General features: G+C 41.1%; 1 protein-coding gene across 2 annotated transcripts in view; it reads left to right on the top strand.

Moving 5' to 3' along the window:
* ACSL1 (acyl-CoA synthetase long chain family member 1) overlaps window positions 1-19602 on the top strand; it is a 58953-nt gene that overhangs the window by 23294 nt on the left and 16057 nt on the right. For both annotated transcript variants that reach the window (XM_063076553.1, XM_063076555.1), the window contains exons 3-8: window positions 8790-8904; window positions 12116-12180; window positions 15009-15110; window positions 17424-17523; window positions 17853-18031; window positions 19458-19490. In XM_063076553.1, coding sequence (XP_062932623.1) covers window positions 8790-8904; window positions 12116-12180; window positions 15009-15110; window positions 17424-17523; window positions 17853-18031; window positions 19458-19490 — 594 coding nt within the window. The remainder of the gene's footprint in view (window positions 1-8789; window positions 8905-12115; window positions 12181-15008; window positions 15111-17423; window positions 17524-17852; window positions 18032-19457; window positions 19491-19602) is intronic.

Here is a 19602-nt window from a genome sequence, read left to right as displayed (position 1 = left end):
CTCTCAGATTGAGAGCCCTAGGCCTGCTAGTGAAGGTGATCTTCACTGGAGTGATGTGAATCCTTTTGGGATTGGTCAGGGACTAGATGCTGGGGGTTGCAGTTAAGGAAGGTATGAGTGTATGTTGGAGCTGTATGGGATCACGGAGGCAGAGAGGCAGGGCAGAGTCTGGGCCTGGCTCTTCTGCTTAGACCAGGCAGCCTCGGGGTAGTTCACCTGACTTTTCTGACTTTCAGATTCCTCATCTAGAAAACAGAAGCGACTATACCTTCCCTCCTTCAACATTCCTAAGAGGACTGCATATATACGCAATGTCTGCCTGGCCCTTAATAAGTATTCCATACGTGTTAATTTTCTTCTTCCTCAAAGATCTTTTCTTTTAACACTTATATTTTAAAATAGAAGAGAAAACCGAGTCCAAAAAGGTGAAATTGTATTAGACAGCTGGTGGAAGACCTGGAACTCTGTTATGCTGCCTTTGTTATAGTAATCAAAAGTTGTATATTATGACTAGGCTGGAGGGACAGTGATAAATAAAGATAGAAAGGAAAGTTTGGATCTGTCCAGGTAACTTTTAACTTAGTAAATTTGAACCTAGGAGCAGGCTCTTCTGAAAATGGATATGCAGGCACATGAGTCTGAAGGCAGTGATGGAAATGGAAGAAGGAAAGGGGACAGGTAAGATGAGAAGTGGAGTGTAGATTCTGTACACAGGTTGGATATAGTATTAGAAACTCTCAAGAAGCTGGCAAGGAGTAAGGACCAGGGGGAGGAGAGCATAGGGCTTATATTTTAAAATAGAAGAGAAAACCGAGTCCAAAAAGGTGAAATTGTATTAGACAGCTGGTGGAAGACCTGGAACTCTGTTATGCTGCCTTTGTTATAGTAATCAAAAGTTGTATATTATGACTAGGCTGGAGGGACAGTGATAAATAAAGATAGAAAGGAAAGTTTGGATCTGTCCAGGTAACTTTTAACTTAGTAAATTTGAACCTAGGAGCAGGCTCTTCTGAAAATGGATATGCAGGCACATGAGTCTGAAGGCAGTGATGGAAATGGAAGAAGGAAAGGGGACAGGTAAGATGAGAAGTGGAGTGTAGATTCTGTACACAGGTTGGATATAGTATTAGAAACTCTCAAGAAGCTGGCAAGGAGTAAGGACCAGGGGGAGGAGAGCATAGGGCTGTGAAAACCTGAGCCGGTCTGCCTGTCCCTCATCCTCTCTACCCCTGAATCAGGTTGGACACAGATGGGATCAGAGCAGAACTTGGTGCTGATGGGGTTGTTGGCCCACCTATGAGGGATCAAGAGATTTAGGCCATGAACCATTATGAAGTGCAGATAAGAACCATTGTAATTGCTGAAGGAGGTAGTAGAAAGAGCATGTGAGTTCTTCTCTATGAGAGAGGTGGTGTGGGCATTGAGATAATTTGCTGTCAGATTACGTTGGAAATATTTTTGACAACTACTGCTCGATTATAAAGTATTTAAATGAAAACCCACATTGTTTTTTTATGTTACAGAAGGGAATAAATTGTAGCAAGTAAAAAACTTTTTTTATACCTGCAAGTCTAAGCCTTTCTAAGACTTAATTTTAAGAATATCAGGATATAAATTAAAATTTACTTCTGATGACTAACCCAGTTAGTCTGTAACAGATTCACTGTTTAGACTTGTTACTGGACCTTGGTTTTAGTGTGGGTTCATATCTTTGAATATGCAGAACCCGTTCCTTGGGCATAACTCATCTCATTTCCAAGTTGGATGACTTAGTTCCACACCAAATGATCTGAGACATTTAGGTACCATGCTGGCTGGTGACCCTTTTGCTTAAGAAGTTGGAACTTGGACATCCACATGTTGAGGTATATATGGTTAGCAACTTACCTTAGCATTTTAATCCTCTGCTCTGGAAAGTTTAATATGGAGGATGTGAAGCTTTGGATTTAATTCTCCACAAGTTCCAAAGAATAGGTATCAGATGTGTATTTATTCAGCAACTACTTGAGCTTCCGCCATGTGATGTGCACAATACCAGGGCAGGACAGGGGACGTACTGCTCGGGGCTCCGTCTGTCCTTGGCAGAGGGTGCGAGCCATCCTTAAACTAAGAGCAATGCAAACAGCTAGTTTTTATGTCGTAAAATTAGAACTGTGGTTCATTCTCAGTTAAGGACTTGAACGAAGCCAACTGAGTGTAGCACTTCCAGCCTGTATGGTTTTAAAATTCAAAAGTCACAGTCTACCAGAGGCTTTCCCAATGTCATGGCTTGCACTGACGAGTCACAGACCCCAGCTCACGGGCACACTGCAGCAAGCACTAGTGTTCTTAGTCCACGTTTAAGGAGTGTGGACGGAGCATATTTCCAAGTAGGATCTTCCCATGCAGAAGGTAGAATCATTTCCACATAATCAGTCCTCACACGCTGTGTGAATAAAGGCCCAGTTGCAAGCTGGTACAAGCAGTTTCTGCAAGAGAAGAGGGCAGGTCATTGATTCCTACGTTTTTTAAGTCTTCACTCACACCAGCCTTGGGGAGAGAAAACAAGTGCAGCCCGATGGGGGTGTTGACGGGGAAGACAGAGGATGGTGATGCCCTTCTGAACTTGAGTAGCAGGGCTGGCTCTGAGCAGGGGAGCTTTTGTTGAGTTGGACGGGATTAAATGCTACTATGAGGCAGACAGTTAGGGCCAAGCCTGAGGGGAAGCTGCTAGGGAAGGGCAGGGAGAGAGCTGTCCAGGAAGGGCAGGTGGAGTTGGATGGTGGTATATCACTCCCTCTCACTGACACCAGCCTGGTGGCTCTGTAGGAGTGTCAGAGCCAGCAGTAAGATGGGGAGATTTAACTGATGGATTTGAACTAGGTGGGAGGTAGCGGGTGAGTGCTAAGAGGAAGGGAGAAATATTAGGCACAGCAGTAGCTTCTGGTTGTTTCTGTGGTCATTTGTAACTGTGATATAATAAATATTGTGTCTGTAGTTATTGGTAAATATAAGCTTAATTCTCATCTCTGGGAAGCTTTGGATCACAGAATAGTTATCAGGTATGTATTTGACTAGAAGTGCATGGGAAACTTTGGAAGAACCTCCTGGTCTGATGCTCTGGCTTCATTTCTATCAGTGGTCTTTGCGTAAATCTTATTCATTGGTAATTGCAGCTTCCTGATCACTATTCCCCATGGCCTGTTCTTTCCTGGTCTCGATTGCAAAATAATTGTACATGTTGTCAAATAAATATGTGAGCAAAGATTTACCCATCTAATTCTACCCCTAGCAACTTCACTGAAAAGGTACTCAGAGAATTCTTGGACATATTTTCTGGAATGTTCCAGCATTTGAGGGCATTTTCAACAAGCAATTGTAGCAGTTGGGACAGTGAGGATGAGATGGAGAGAGTGTACTTAGAGTGGGTGTTTTTGCTTAAAAATAGTTTTCTGGCAAACATCAGTATTTTCATACTTTTAGGTAACCTTAGCACCTTTTCTAAAACTTGATGGGCTTCTTAATAACAAACTACGCAAAACCTTGCTAAATTACTTTTTCTTATGACACTCACATTATCAGAAACTTAACTGAGTTGCTCTTTGAAGTGTTGTAAGAACTGTCTGCTGACTTAGAAACACTTCTTGAAAGTGACTAGTGATTTGAATTAGGTGGTAAAAGTATCAGCTCTGGAAATGAGCAGCAGTGGGATGGGGAGCTCTGCAAAGAGAAGGCAAGAATTACAGAGAACCGAAGGCAGAGTTTCTCGTCTTTGTGCCAAGATCACGCCATAGAAATTTTAAATAGCTGCCTTACGAACTGTAGAAAAGAAAGGAGTTGATTGTTATTTTTTAAAAAACTATTTCTGGGTTCCCTTTAACCAGGAATAAAAAACTAAAGTTCGCTATATAGAAATACAATAAAGCAGGTCTGAAAACACAATTTGATTTTGTACAAATGATTCCACTTCTCACAGGCTTTATTAAACAAAGAACATGTGTACATATAAATGACAGAAAAATGTGCTGTAATATTTATTTAAGCTTAAAAATAGCCAAACGGGACCAACTGGTACCAAATGAAAAATGACAAATATGGGCTCTCCATGCTTCTCAACAAAATTCCTGCTGCACAGCAGTGTCGAAAAGGCCGACAAAAGGTAAGAGAGAGAGTGATGAGGTTCCCTTCAGGGTAGGCAGAAGGGAAGCAGAAGGCCTCACATATTCTAAATGGCTGGCATGTAAACATTCTATAGGCAGTCTTATTTTACTGCAACAGCATGTATTTGTAGGAAGTGGGATTTTGTGACTTCAGACTTTCTTCCCTTTCGTTGAGGTGGGAGGGCAGTGTTTTCCCTCCTGTGGTTGGCTTGATTCTTTCCTGTGACGAGGTATTTTGCTAAGTACCATGTCAGCCTCCTACCACCCACCACCTTCCGCAAGTCCTCTGATTGGGATAGTGGGGAGCTCAGGAAGTTGGAAACTGGAGATGAACTGGGGACAGGGAGAAAGAAAAAAAGTTCTGAGGATTAGAGGAAAGCACTGAAGAGACAACCCAGCTGGCACTGGTGATCTGGACCCTGTCCCCTTAAGGATGAAGACAAACAATGGGTAGGCAAGTTTGGAATCTGCTTCTGAACCACTGAACAACAAACCAAAACTCTTAATATAGCTGATGTCCTGCTGAGCTGGGTTTGAAGCTCCCCTCCACACACTATCGTGGACTGAGAAGGGAAGGCATCCCCCTGAGTCTGAGTTTCCTCATCTGGAAAGTGGCTGGCCTTTAGCGGTGCTTGGTAAATACTCACTTACCTCCCACCTATCCTGCACACAGATGTCAACATGCAGCACTGACAGTTGTGACAGTTCTGCCCTTTCTTCACTCACTTGGAGGTAGAGGAGCTACCCCCATGGTTAAACGATGTGCATGAATAGTGAGCCTGAGGGTTCACAGTTGCACCGTGACAGTTACAGTACAGCATGTTGGGGGAGTCTAAAAGTGTTTTTAAAATATCCTGCCCATTATCATTCAGAAATTATTGCTGGGATGGTGGTGTCTATAGGCTGGCCTTTAAGAGAACTAGTTTGATATATCACAGATCTAGTGTTAGTGGGTGTGGGAATTGATGGCCAGATATCCTCTCTGAGAGGTCACTGGATGGAAAAGTACTTTTGTGCCTGTTTATAAAAAGAAGCAGATGATGGTCATCTGGGCAGCTAAAATGCGTGTAAAATGTAAACGCTGGGAAGAACATACTCCACATGGAAGGTATTGGAAAGAGCCAAAGGAGTCAGTTTTATCCCCTTAGGACTGTGGGTCCACATGCTGTTTTTCTCCAAAGAGATGGATTTAGCATTAAAGTCCAGCCACGTCTCCAGCAGTCTCTTTAGAAATATTTGTCTCTACCTCTCCCTGTTCTCTCTCTCCCCATCCTCCCTCTTTCCCTTGTCTCCCTTCTTCCTGCCCTGTCCCCCTCCCCCTAATCCTTCCCAGAGGGAATAAACAATAATAACACAATGGGTATTAACTGTATGGCCTATAAATACCCATTTTATAGATTGAGATGAATGAGACCACAATTTATAAACCTTGGGCCTTTCTACCCCAGGAAATCTTCAAGGATGTAGTTTGCTTTTAGATTTAAATATGCAGAGGGCACAAGATAACTCACCAGAGTCTTCCGATTTATCAAGATTTGTCAAAATTTGGCAAGAGTCCTAGTCTTGCCAGCCTGCCTCCACTTTCCCTCCTTCCCTCCCTCAAGGGGAACTTGAACTTTTATTTCCTAAGTCACCCCGTGTGGGGTGACTGACCTCCAGAGGAACCTTACTTAGCCTGTGTAGATGTTGCATAGTGTCCCATGACTGCTGATTTCACTGCAGTGTGACTGACTCACCATCTTTTTTTTTTAAATCTGGGAAAACTACATAACCACATTAAAGAGTTCTGTAGCAGCAGAAATAAAAGACCCATCATCCCTCCTCCCTCACAGTCTTCATGACTAATTTCCTGCACATTCAACTTGGGTTGTCTGCTTAGCTCGCCCTGGTTCTTGAGGACAACTGAAACCCTCACCTCCACCTGCCATCAGCAGATTTCGTCAAAAGGCCATAAAGGCCAACTTTAAGTAATTGTATTTAAGTAGCTGCTCTGCAGACATTTTGGACTCCAGTTGTTGTGGCTGTGCTGCCCAGTGCTCGGAATGCTGTTCCACGCTTTTGTAGGAATAACTAAGGTTGCTGACACCCAGTGTTTACATACAGCATTTTTGTTCAAGAAAAGTGGTAATGCTTATGCACATTGAAAATGATGATTTTTTAGGGGAATGTGTGATCTTTTTATAGAGCAACAAATTTCAAAGCGCAGACCTTTTTGCTTAGTGCCCTGCTCCCTATTTTATTCAACTTCCTCTCTTGAAATTACAGACTATGTCTTACAATTAGGTGCTGTTTACCCAGTTTCATCATGCCTTAAATGAGTGCCTCTTTTTGGCATATATCTCATTTACTATTTCACTTTCAAGCTTTTGCTAATTATTCTCATTGCTAATTAGAATCATAATAAATATCTTGTCCTCAGGTTATGCTGTCAAGATGATGGCTTTATTGGGGATATAATAAACTTCTTTAACTTTGATTTGGCTATTTTACCAACATGTTTCTCAAAATCTTGAAGATTATATAGCACCGAAAACTTAAGCCTAATAAAGAATACTTAGCTTAAAGTTTGTTATAAAATGATCCTCGAGAGCAGTGATTCTTAAAATAAGAATTGGGAAACTGACCAAGATGGTTGACCTATCTTGAAAGGATATGTTCTCCATATACCCTAAGCTAAACTTAGTCTCTTTTCTGAAACCTACCCTCAATCGCCAGTCTTCTATTGGAGCAAATGGAACTGCTATCTTCTCAGCCCTCTGACTCTCCTCTCCTTTTCTCTTGCACCCAATTCCCTGACAAATCCCATCCACCAGTGCTTCCAGCATGGGGTTCTTCTCCCCTCTCCACTGCCACTCCCCTAGTCCAGGGCCATATAAATTGGTTTCTCTCTCATCTCTCTTCCTTCTACCCTGTTCTACACACTGCTTACCCTCCTTATAGATTTTCTTTGTAAAGCATTACCCCAGGCTTCACCACTTTTCTAATGAGGACCTTAATGTCTCTAGGATGATGCTTCTCACACTTCAGCATGGACCAGAATCCCCTGACAGGCTTGTTAAAACGCAGGTTGCTGGATCACACCTCTGGAGTTTCTAATTCAGTTGGTCTGGCATAGAGCTTGATAATTTGCTTCCCTGACAAGTGCCAGATATTCCCCAGACCACGCTGAGGACCTCAGCTCTAGGAAGAGCCTGTGCCCCTTGGGTACCAGGCCTACTCCTGTCTGTTCCTTCTGACTTCCTCCCTGCTCTTCTGTTCCTCCGGTGCTCCTGTAGTCCCTGTGGTCACTGAAGGATAAGACTTGGGCTCCTTCAGAACAAGCGTGTGTCATTCACCTGATTCCCATCTGCCCCATTTACAGCTATGAGAACTCCTCTGCAGAATGCAGAAAGTGGTATTGCTTTTGAAGAGATACCATTGAGAAGTGCCATGAATGAATGAATGTCATGATAAGAGGTATAGAAGGCCCCATCCTAAGCAGAGTGTCCTGAGGACCCACCTGTGGGCCGACCAGGCTGCCAGTACCTCTAGGCCAAGGTTTGACAGGCATAGTGGGTTGGGCCAGTAGCCGGGAGGCAGTTACTTATGGCAATTAGCCCATGTTCATCATACATGCCTCTTACTTTTCTTATCTCCTTTTTACTCCTTCTCATTCTCCCTATTCTGTGTCATTCTGTCCTCCCCGTTTTCTTCCTTCCTTCCTTAGCCTTGGTGCCCTGGGTCTTTTTGGTGGCTCAATGGGCTGAAGAAGCTTCTGATGTTTATTATAAAGCCACAAAATGGCTTCTGAATGTTAGGCTTTTTGTTGGAGTAAAGATACGGGTTATGGAGGACTTGTAGTTAGGGCATGTTATTGGTTGTGTGAGTAATATTCTACACATTCATATACAGCAGAGTTCTTGTTTAACTAAAAATAACCCTGGAAGTGGACACATGGTATCTCCCTTTTACAGAAAAGAAAACAGACTCAGAGATTAAATAAAAAGATTTTTCCATCTTAGGCACATGAAGAATAACTTCTTTGCTTTGTAAAGTAGTATGTTTTTGTTAATAATTATGTTTGGAATCATGGCTATAGGTTTTAGAAAATTTCTGCCAAGATAGAGAAGATGGTGTGACGATTAGAAAATGTGATCGATATTTACTCCAGGAAACTATTTGAAGTTTTAGATCAAGAGTTAAACACAGATTTGTAGCACAAAATAGATATTGAAAGAATGTATATTAGTGTATAAGCACAGAAAAAAGTTTGGGAGGAACTTATTAAACTGTTAATAATAGTCATTTGTTTTCCTCAATATACTTCTGTACTGCTTAGATGTTTTAAGAAACATCATGTAAATTGCAACAAGAGGGGAGACAAAAAAGCAAAATAGATTGTAGAAAGAGGAGCAAATAATCTTAATTTTTTGAAAAAGGGATGCATGACCACAGATCTGGCAGTCATTACCTTATAAAGGGTCTCCACATTGGTTCTTCCCATGAATACATGTGTTCTCACCACCAATACATGATAAATACGTGAGGGAACAGACATGTTCATTAGCCTGATTTAGCAGTGTATATGTATATCACATCATGATGTTGTGGGCTTTTTATTTTTAACGCTGTCTTCTAACACGCTCCTCTGTTTGTCTGTCTTCATCATAGGGTAGCGGTGGTGCTCGAAGATCTGCATTACTTGATAGTGACGAGCCCTTGGTGTATTTCTATGATGATGTCACAACATTATACGAAGGTTTCCAGAGGGGTTTACAGGTGTCAAGTAAGCATTTTACCGCATTTGTGTGACTAACACTTCTGTTTTTCATTGAGAAAGCATGGTCTTCCTTCCAGAAAAACACATTTGCTCATACCTTGCTCCTGCTTAGTATCACTCAAGCCTCTGCCTCCTCCCATCACTTTTCCAGAGTCAGTCCCATATCTCACTGGACCCTCTATATGTTTGTTCCCAGTGGCCAAGGGGTCTCCACGGGCAAAGATGTTTTCAGCATGTCCTGTATTTTATGTAGAGTCACATATGCATTAGCTCATGATGGGCTCTGACATGTCCTGTGATAGAGACCTGTTTAATTGGGCCTAGTCCAGCGTTTTTCGAGTTTACTTGACCATGAGACCCATATTTTGAGAAAGACATACTGACATCCCAAGGAAGCAGTGTTCTGTCAGAGTCATTTTGGAAATGTTGGCTCATGAGATTGCCCTTAATTATTAACTGTGGCCTAAGAGACCCTATGATATCTGGCACCTTCCTCCAGCCTCTCTCCCTTCCAGGTCTTCCCTGTGTATGCCCCTTAAGGCACACTGAATTTCTTGTGACCACCCGTAGCCAGGGTGCTTGATGTGCCCTGTATTGCATTTCACGTTTTCTCTAAAACCTTCCTGGTCTGCCATTTTCATCCCCTTCCCCCAAATGAGGCATTTCTCTGCATCCCCTCCCAGCATCTTAGAGCTACTTCCATAATGACCCTTTGTGGTACAGAGGTGTTCACATAGCATCCTGCCCTGCAGCCCATGCTCCTCGAGAACAGGGCAGCCATCAGTTGTCTCTTCTCCCAGCACTGACACTGTGCCTGCCACAAAGGAGGTGCTCCGCTAATGGACCCTCAGTCAAGGAGGGAACATCCTCTGGGTCCGCCACCCCTCTCTTTGTTTTAACCACTTCATTTTTGCTTATACCACGTTCCTCTCTAGAAATGGTCTTTGGGATCCATGCTTTGTTATTTAAATCTTTTGGTGGTTAGCTTTTATCTTTGCCACTGCTAGCTAGACTGTAATTTCCTTATGGTCAGGGACTGTGTGGTTGTGCTTTTTCTCTCCCGCACACAATACGTTGCATGTAATGTGTTTAAGAAGTACCCATTGTTTTTTACTTGATACTGGTAAAATTGGATATCTCAGCTCAGTGTGTTTGCCACAGTATTCCTATAGCGGGTTCATTAAGCCTCATTATAAAGGGAAAGCATACTTGCATATTATTTAATTTATGAACTTTTTCAAAGTTAGTATCAGGGCCAGGGTTCATCTGTGGTAGTAAATATTTATAAGATAATGCAGCCTAACATAAGGCCACATGAAAGAGTTTATGTGTGTGGTGGGGGGAGTGTTCTTTACCACTACCGCAAAGCATGTATCTATATGAATATATGTGTATATACACTATTGCCATTGTCAGCAATGGGTGAGATTCATATGGTGACTTACATTGTACGAGGGTACTTCAAGAAGATTGTGCAAAAGTAAAATTAAAAGGTAATATAAATCTTTCCATGAACTTTTTGAAGCACCCTCATACCTCTGACTCTTTCTGATCTCAACACAAGTCACTTTTTTTTCAATCACTTGCTCTACTTACAAAATGAAGGTTCTTCTATGAATATTTTAGAGAAGGTGAAGGGAGCTGCTCTCCAGGTCATTGTTTTCTTCTTTTCTTTCCAGAGGAGCTTTCTATTCTAAGCTTTCATTTTCTTAGGCTACCATAGGATTAAACTTTTATAGAAGAACAAAACCCAGTATTTGCATAAGGTGGTCAGAAGTTTGTTGAAAGCCAGTCTAGATTTTTTAATCCTAATATTTTAAAATGGCACGTAGGAAGTCATTTATAAAAACTGAGTTCTCTTTTTATCAGTAGCTCTCATCCCTAGCTGGGGAACTTTTAAGGCTCAGGCCCGATCTCCATCTAATTATATCAGAATTTTTATTAGTAGGGCATGGGTAAAGTACATTTTTTAAGTTCCCCAGGTGAGCCCATGGATTAATTATAGTGTTCTAGAGCTGGAGTTGGCAACCTTTTTCTGTAAAGGGTGAGATAGTAAATATTTTAGATTTTGGGGGCCATATGGTCTCTGTTACAACTATGCTACTATAGCCTTAGACAATGTGTAAATGAATGAATGTGGCTGTGTTCCAGTAACACTGTGTTTACAAAAACAGGCAGTGGGCCTGATTTGGTCTTTGGCTGTAGTTTGCCAATCTGTGTTATTGAGGGATAAGGTAGCGTCATTTCATGCAGCTAATGTTTTTTTTCCATCTAAAAACATCATCTGATGAAACTTGTCATGTACACCCCTGTCTTTGTTACAGTCTCTCTAAATTGAAGACGGTCTGAGAATAAGGCTCTTTCTGTTTTTGTCAGGACTGTTTTTAGGGTAGCAGAGAAGTCAGTGTGTCTGGCCTCTGAACTGAGGGTGGGTGAACTGTCCCACCCTCATGATTCTTGAATCTGCACGCACATCACGCTTGTCTTCTGTCAGGTGTAAGTCTGTGACATGTAGGGCCATCCCCTCCCTTCCTTCCCAGTTTCCCCACATCCACAAACCAAATCAGAACAACTTCACAAACACTCAAACCTAAAATGGTGAAGTCAGATGTGTAATGGTACCTAAATTGGAATCGGGATGCATCCTGATACTTCTTAACTTTTGCTTTCACAAATGCTCTCTTATCTCCCCCCATTTTGTATCTTTTCTTCATTTTTGTTTCTCTGCAATCAAGACTTCACCCATGTAATTAGGATTCCAGGTGATTCTTGATATCTTTGGTCATCAGAATGTGGCATAAAATGTTTTCCTTTTCGTGTTGTGAGTCAGAATAAACCTCTTTAGAAATTTTGAGGGATACCTCTTCTGAAAACCTACAGCAGGATCTTTTTACCACTTAGCTACTGACTCCTGCTCTAAACCAATAGGGCGTTAAAGAGGAGTTTGCAAATTGAGTGTCCTTGAAAGTTGTATTTTCCTTTTCTCCTATATTTATTCCCTCTCCGATTTAATAAACAAAACAAATACACAAGCAAACAAAAAAATCAGGGAGAAAACATCTCCAATCTGAACTCATCATTTCTAATCTGAGCACTAAAGTATAGTTTACCTAATATTTTGTAAAATAAGATGGGATATACATTAAGCTCTAGGAATATTAATACACATTAAGCCCATCCTTTGTTTTTTGTATTTTTTTTTTTTTTCTTTTTTTAGATAATGGCCCTTGTTTAGGCTCACGGAAACCAGACCAACCTTACGAATGGCTTTCATACAAACAGGTGAGTGTTCTGGCTCTGGGCTACTCACGCAAACAGTGATGCTTCCATGCAGTAGTTCTTGGAGCCTTGCATGTTAGGGCTGGAAGGTTTCTACAAAGAGTGTGTGCTGGACTGGCTCAGAGCTTCAGGATAAACGTGGAGCATACAGAGAAACTTGATACAAAGATTTGGGAAAAACAAGCTAAGTAATTTAAGTGGTGGTTCAAAACACTTTATTTTAAAACTGATATGGATGCATTGTAGAGTATAATTTTTAGGATAAAATTCTAGAAACAGCTTGAAACAGGTGACTCTCATCTAGTCCTCCTGGCGAGATAGGATTACTCCTCTCTGCCTGAGGGACACTAGAAAAACTTAGACACTCCAATATAGAGTGTTCCTCTCATTTCATAGATGAGGAAAACATGCCCCAGGAAGAGATGTGACTCGCCCAAGGTCACAGCTGGTTAGAGGCAGAACCAGGACCAGAAGTGAGATCTGAGCAGTCTTGTGAAGGGCTCTTCCAATGCATCATACTGATCCTTACAGCTGTTCTCAGCCAGCTCACCTCCAGGGTGCTGTTTAACCCTAGGTCAGCCATAGGGAAAAATGCAGATATTTGGAAAAAACACCTATGTGACTGTATAAACACAAGTGTCACTCTCCAGTCCCTGGTGAGGGATGGCTACAGCTGTTTAAATAGCCATTTGTGAATGGCAAGTAGCAGAGCAGGAAGACATTACTTTTTATTTTTATCACGATTACAACAAATCCGCATCCCCGGTCCCGGGGTACCCTGAGGACAGGCAGGTGCAGCTGAAAGTTTCAGCCTTGTTGCCTTTTGTTTCCAGTGCAGCTGTCCGGGAAATGGCTCTGTCCCCAGGCTGCTGCTTCTCCTGATCTGGGGGCAGGTAACCCTGTGGCATTCATGAATAAAAATTAACTTCCTCCTCCTGTGTTTTGTATGAAAGGTATTTTTAGTAGTTGGGGTATTTGGGGGTATATATGCGAAGGGAGTTGTCATTTGGGGCCACAGAGCCACACTCATGCCATGTTGGTTCTTCTTGGGCTGAAACACATGATTTCTTCCCTTCCCTCCTCAGAGGGTAGACAGAGTGGAAAAGGCTTTGCCTGAGAAGCGTTTGTCTCACTCTTGAGAGAGTAAAAGGGCGGAGCTACTTATGCGTTGCCTGTGAAGGAGTGATAAGCTGTAGCTCAGGTGACCAGAGGGTTTTCCCTGCCAGGTAGTAGTTTCCTACCCAAACAGTAGTTTCCAAGATCCCTCATTTTCACAAGTGGTGGAAAAAGTTTGTATGTGCTGGACACATAACAGTACATGATAGTCCTAAGGCCTTCCAGAATCCTCAAATGCATTCCAAACTACTTCTGTTACATTTATTGCCTGGAAGAGAGAAAGCACGTCCATTGCAGATTGGATTTTTCAAGGCAGATTGAAAATCACAGAGGGTTCTGAAGGTGTTCGTGTACTATTTGTACATTTTAGTCGGAGGCTAGTGATGATATAAAACTAGCCTTAACTGAAGCCAACTCTGGACTTGTACATTTAAATCTTTTTTTTTTTTTCTGCCCAACGAATCTGACCATTTGGAGGCTAGGAATCCCTTTGAGTTATTTTTGAAGGATATGGACCGTCTTTCTAGAAATAAAATGTATGCATATGATCTCGTTAAGCTCTGCAAACAGTTGCAAGCATTTCCCAGGTTCTGATCCCTTAAATGCAGCCCAGAGTTGTGAGCTACTCCATGGAGTAGAAGGTAATAAGCCTGTTCATGTTCTCCTGCTGTCACCTCACCAGTGTCAGTCTAATTCCCATAGGCAGGGCTGGGATGACACCATGTGCCAGAACCAACAGGATTTGGGCTGGGGGTGGGTGTGGCTTTATTTCCTACAGGAAGTAGTGTGCTCTAAGAGTACTCTAGAGAATTCACCAACTAAGCATAAAGAAAAGAACTTCAAATTTTAAGGTGTTTTTAAATTTTTAGTTTATTTGGGGTAGGAGTGGGGAGAGGATGGGAATGGGTATGCAGTCCTGCCTAATTTTGTGAATCTACCTATTTTTATTTAGTTGGTATAATAATGTGCACTTTTGTATTTACTGATGTTGCTTATCATTGTTAATAATATTATTCTAAGTTTGGTATGGTTTTCATAATTGTAGTATTTACTAGCTATTAGCATTTTCTCAGATTTACTGTTATTTACTTAACCATCCACTCTCTGGTATTTTTTCCCCTAGAGTTTTTTGACTTTAGATAATTTTGAAATATATATCTTTTTACATAGTCTTTTTAAAACCTCCTGCTAATATGGAATTATTTCCTAAGAATAAGTTCTCAAAAATGGAATTGTCGACCCTAGTGATAAAAGCTTGTTCTTATTTTTTTAAAGGTCTCTCAAAAAGCTTGCTATTTCTGTGTTTATAACAAATGACAAATTTTGGCTGCTGTGCTGATCTTTGTAAATACAAAAAAAAAAAAAAGCTATTTTCCTGTATTACTTTTATAAATTTATAAAACTAAAATAGAAAACAGAAATGTCTAGGAAGCCCTGACATATAATCATCTGTGACCTGCAGCTGTTAGGGTGAGATTAATTTGCTTTGCAGGAAGAACCCTAAGATCAGTTCTTTTAATAGTAAGTTCTGGCAGATAAAAACCTTGTATTTCACAAAAATTTGTAAATAAAGCAATATTGTTTTGTTCCTTCTCCCCTTCTCTGTGTAGCATAGTTTGCTGGCTTGCTGGCTGTGATTACAGTCTGTCATCCAGTAAGCTTGGCTCCTTGAGATGGGGCCTGATGCTGTTTCTGAATCTTTCTCCCCATTTTAGGTTGCAGAATTGTCAGAGTGCGTGGGCTCAGCGCTGATCCAGAAGGGCTTCAAGACCGCCCCAGATCAGTTCATTGGCATCTTTGCTCAGAATAGACCTGAGGTATTAACCTGTAGGCACTTACTACATTGAGAGTTCTCAGATACAAGAACCAGTCACAGTTCACACCTACTTCTGCTTGAGATCAGATTTTGTGGTATGATTTCTACTGAGAATATGGTTTTGTCTTATTCATGAGAAAGTTACACCTATGAAGACCTGAGCCAAGGCGCCTTCTTAGTCTTTAAAAAGGGGGAAAAATCACTTTTAAAAAAATTGTTTTTGTTTGTTTGAAACCAGGTCCTTGAACAAAATCCTGAGAACAAATAACTAAGATGTCTCTCACTTTAAGGACTACTGCTATAATTAGAAAAATAGCATTAATAAATCAAAGAGAAATGTAGGTGCATTTTTGTTAATAGCACACTCTCATCTTTTCTTTCTGAAAGGTATGAGGCTTTACCTCTGTTCAGATTACAAAGTTTAAAATATCACCTGCAATGGGGAAAGTACCTCGTGAAGGACAGGGCTTCATTCAGATGCCTGTCATTTGGCTATCTAAACCCAGCATGGTACTTCTGTAAACAATTGTATGAAAGTGAATTTAAGTGAGAAGCTCTTTTGTAGGTGTTGCTTATACTGTTAGTCAACAGATAGTGGCATAGCTGGCTTGGAAAAATTTAAGCATTTGGCTTGAAGAAATTGAATTTATTCTTATACCTACTTGTGTCCAAAAGACATGTTTGTTCAATCCCGTGCTGCTTACTATTTTATAAATTAGAACAGCTTCTTTAAGTTTTATGTTCTGCTAAGGGGAAAACAGCATTTTCCACAGCTGGACTATGACTAGGCTCATGGAATTTAGTTTCTTTCATGCCAAGTGAACACATCCAAAATTTTCATTTTAGTGGAATTTTATCACTAACCTGTAACTGTAAAACATATTTCTTACTTCAAGGAGTAGACTCTTTCCTATACAGAGACTTAGTTCAACATTTGTTTATTGGGCACTTACTATATGCCAGCCATTGTGGCAGGCACAGAAGCACACAGTGACTTGGGTCTTCTTCCTGAGGTACCACGTGAAGGAAGACAGACTATAGGCTGATGCTTTCTCTGTAATGTGGTATGTGTAGACACTGGCCAGAAGAATTATGGAAGCTCAGTCAAGGTGGGATTCCTAGAAGTGGTACCTAAATAGTCTCAAAGGAAATAGGGGTGGGGAGGCCAATTAATGCCAGGAGCAACCACATGTTCACATCAAACAGCATGTCTGTGTCAGGGAATGAAGCATTTTAATATAGTGGAGCATGGACTGTCAGTGCCCTGCCAAGGAACTGGGACCTGACCTCCATGTTGGTACCTCAAACATCTATCTGTTCCAGGAGAGAAAAACAAAACACAAAAACGTAGTACCAGCCAAGTGAGTGGGAGTGGAGCTGAGCTCCCTTTCCATGGTAGCCGTACTTTTATCTGTGCCATGTGTCAGAGTTCTGCAGGAGGATTTCATTTGAAAAGTGCAGAAATAATGGGATGCCCCTGAGGATTATAAATGAAAGAGGGATCTTGCCACATTTGTCTGATAGGTAGCTCAGTTGCTGTGTGGCCGATGAGTTTAGAGGCAAGCTGACCAGTTACTGTATCCTCATATTTCTTTTCTTCATCCCTTTCTTGGGTATTTTACCAAAACAGTTTTCCTGTTAGACAAGTATGAACCCTCCTTCCCCTATGCCCAGGCCATACTGTACCCTGCCACCAGATTGAGCTTCCTCAGACCCCACTGCCATTGTGTCACCTAGAAGCCCTCAGTGGCTCTGCATTGCCTGTGGGATACAGTCGGGTGCCTCCAAAGACATAGGCTAGCCCAGCCCACCACTCTTTCTTGTCGTTCTCCACATCCCTGCTGGAACCATCCATGCCAGCCAGGTTGCTCCCTGCCCTCCCCCCTGCTTTTGATCATGCAGTCCCCTCTGTTGGAATCTCTTCCTTTCTCTCTCTCTCTCTCTCTGTCCACGTGTGCTTCTCTTGTAAGAGCAAACTCAGTTACCTCCCCCACAAAGGCATCTCAAACTGCCTCAGCCCATGGGGGCTCTCCTGTCTCTAAGTCATCGGAGTTGGTCACTATCTTGTACTGTTAATTATCTTTTCACATATTTGCCTCAATTCTTTAAGCAGATTGTAATTTCTTTTTAAGAAGAGGGAGTGTTTTGTTCTCATTGTGAATCCCTCATGGTACCTGGCACATAGCAGCTACACAAATGTTAATTTGCTGCATCAAATGTTTTCACTTTGAATCTCTCTTAGGGTATTGTTCTCCTTACATTAATTCCATTATGACATCTCATTTTCTCTCCCCAACATTTCCTGTTTGTTCAGTGGGTGATTATTGAACAGGGATGCTTTGCTTATTCAATGGTGGTCGTTCCACTTTATGATACCCTTGGAACTGAAGCCATCACGTACATAGTCAACAAAGGTACGTCTCTGATCTTTTTTTTTTTTTTGGTGGCTGGCTGGTGTGGGGATCTGAATCTTTGACTTTGGTGTTACAAGGTGGTGCTCAACCAACTGAGCTAACCAGTCAGCCCTTGTCTGTGATCTTTGGATGGACATTGGCCCAGTTATTGGTTCGATTCAGTGACTTTATAATGGTTTATATTTAATTTGATAGGGATTTTATGTTTAAATGTATATCTACCTTTCTTTTCAAAGAATGTAGTACTTAAAATAACCTTGTGTCAGATATTAGAGAGTCAGGATTTAACATCCCAGAGCTTATTCTTCATTGTATCTCTTCATTTATAGCTGAACTCTCTCTGATTTTTGTTGACAAGCCAGAGAAGGCCACACTCTTATTAGAAGGTGTAGAAAAAAAGTTAACACCAGGCCTTAAAGTCATAGTTCTCATGGATGCCTATGGCAGTGATCTGGTGGAACAAGGCAAGAAGTGTGGGGTGGAGATCATCAGCCTGAAGGCCATGGAGGTGAGTCATTCCTCTCTTCCCACTGCTCTGAAGGGTTTCTGGGGTCATTTTGGATCAAATGTCTTGCCACCGTGCAATCCCACCTCTGGCCAGTCATCTCAGCAACCCATAAAAGAGCAGAAATTTCTGTGTTATTACTGGAAACAAGAATTCTACGTGCATGCCCACTGTTAATACATCACATCTTACAGAAGTACTTTCTCAAAGTGGGTTACAGTGCTCACATATTTATTCCAGAGCACTGACAAGCCATGCCAATAAATGCCAGAAATGTGAATTTCACTTTCAGACATATAAATCTAAGTTTATATGTCCTCTTTAAGCCGTAATGTCTTTTATTTACTGATTGTCTCTAAAACTCAGCTAGATGTAGAACTCTGCCTCATCATTCTTTTTCTCAGGTTGCTTTTGTAAAATCCTGGTGATTTTCCAGTGTAGATGTCTGATTTGGTTTGTTTTCTTACAAATTTCTTAATATTCACATTAATCATCACTTTAAAGGTAAACATTCTAGGAAAATGAGTGTGGTCCATATTTAAATTAGTTGTTTGATATCAGATCATATAAGAAGCTGATGTCCCCAGTTGGACTTGGATTAGAGTTCAATCCAAGGAAGCTGGCAAAATGAGGATCTTTTTAACTGCACATCATAGGAAGTAACAGGCTAGAGTAAGTCATTCTCTTTTTGAAGATGTTATATTTTTCTGAAATTTTATAAATAGGGTTTTTAAATTATATTTATAGTTCTCCTCCTTCTACAAAGAATTTGAGGCTATAAGAAAGGATCTATAGAACTTTTCCTGAAGAACGTAATCATCATAGGGAAACTGCTGTTTGTTCTAACAGAACCTTCTGCCCTCGTGCACACACACGTACACACACAGAAGCATAGAACATGATTCCATCAGCATCAATGGGTATGTTTCATTGTTAAATTGATGTTTTAGCTAACTTTTTACCTAACATTTCCCAAATTTTTTTTTTAACTTTTAATCCCCTTTCACAATAGTATACAAATGGTTCCTGACTTCTAATGGTTCAACTTATGGTTTTTTGACTTTACAATGATGCTTTAGCACAGTATTCCATAAATTAGAAGAGATACTCCACATTTTATTATTAAATAGGCTTTGTTTTAGATGATTTTGCCCAAATGTAGGCTAATGTAAGTGTTCTGAGCACCTAGAAGGTAGTCTAGGCTAAACTATGATATTTGGTAGATTAGGTGTATTAAATGAACGGTATTTCCAACTTACAATGGGTCTATCGGGATATAACCCCATGGTATGCTGAGGAACATCTGTAACTTCTTTTTTCCCCACCTTCTCTTCTCCTCCTGGCCACAGACTTGGCTTGATGTGACCTTATTCTTTGAGTTGGAAAACGTTTCCATTTAAGGTTTTTTTTTTTTTCTCTTCTAATTAAGGACCTGGGAAGAGCCAACAGACAGAAGCCCAAGGTAAGTACACTGTTTCAGACCCTGCTGTAACCCTCTATGTAGTTTTCAATATCTACTATCATTGGAGACCAGTAGAAATCTTGGGCAATACCTTATGGCTTATAGTTTTCTT

Source organism: Cynocephalus volans, chromosome 13, assembly GCF_027409185.1.
Source record: "Cynocephalus volans isolate mCynVol1 chromosome 13, mCynVol1.pri, whole genome shotgun sequence".
In the NCBI taxonomy this organism is placed as follows: Eukaryota; Metazoa; Chordata; class Mammalia; order Dermoptera; family Cynocephalidae; genus Cynocephalus; species Cynocephalus volans.
This window is presented reverse-complemented; position numbering and strand designations above follow the sequence as displayed.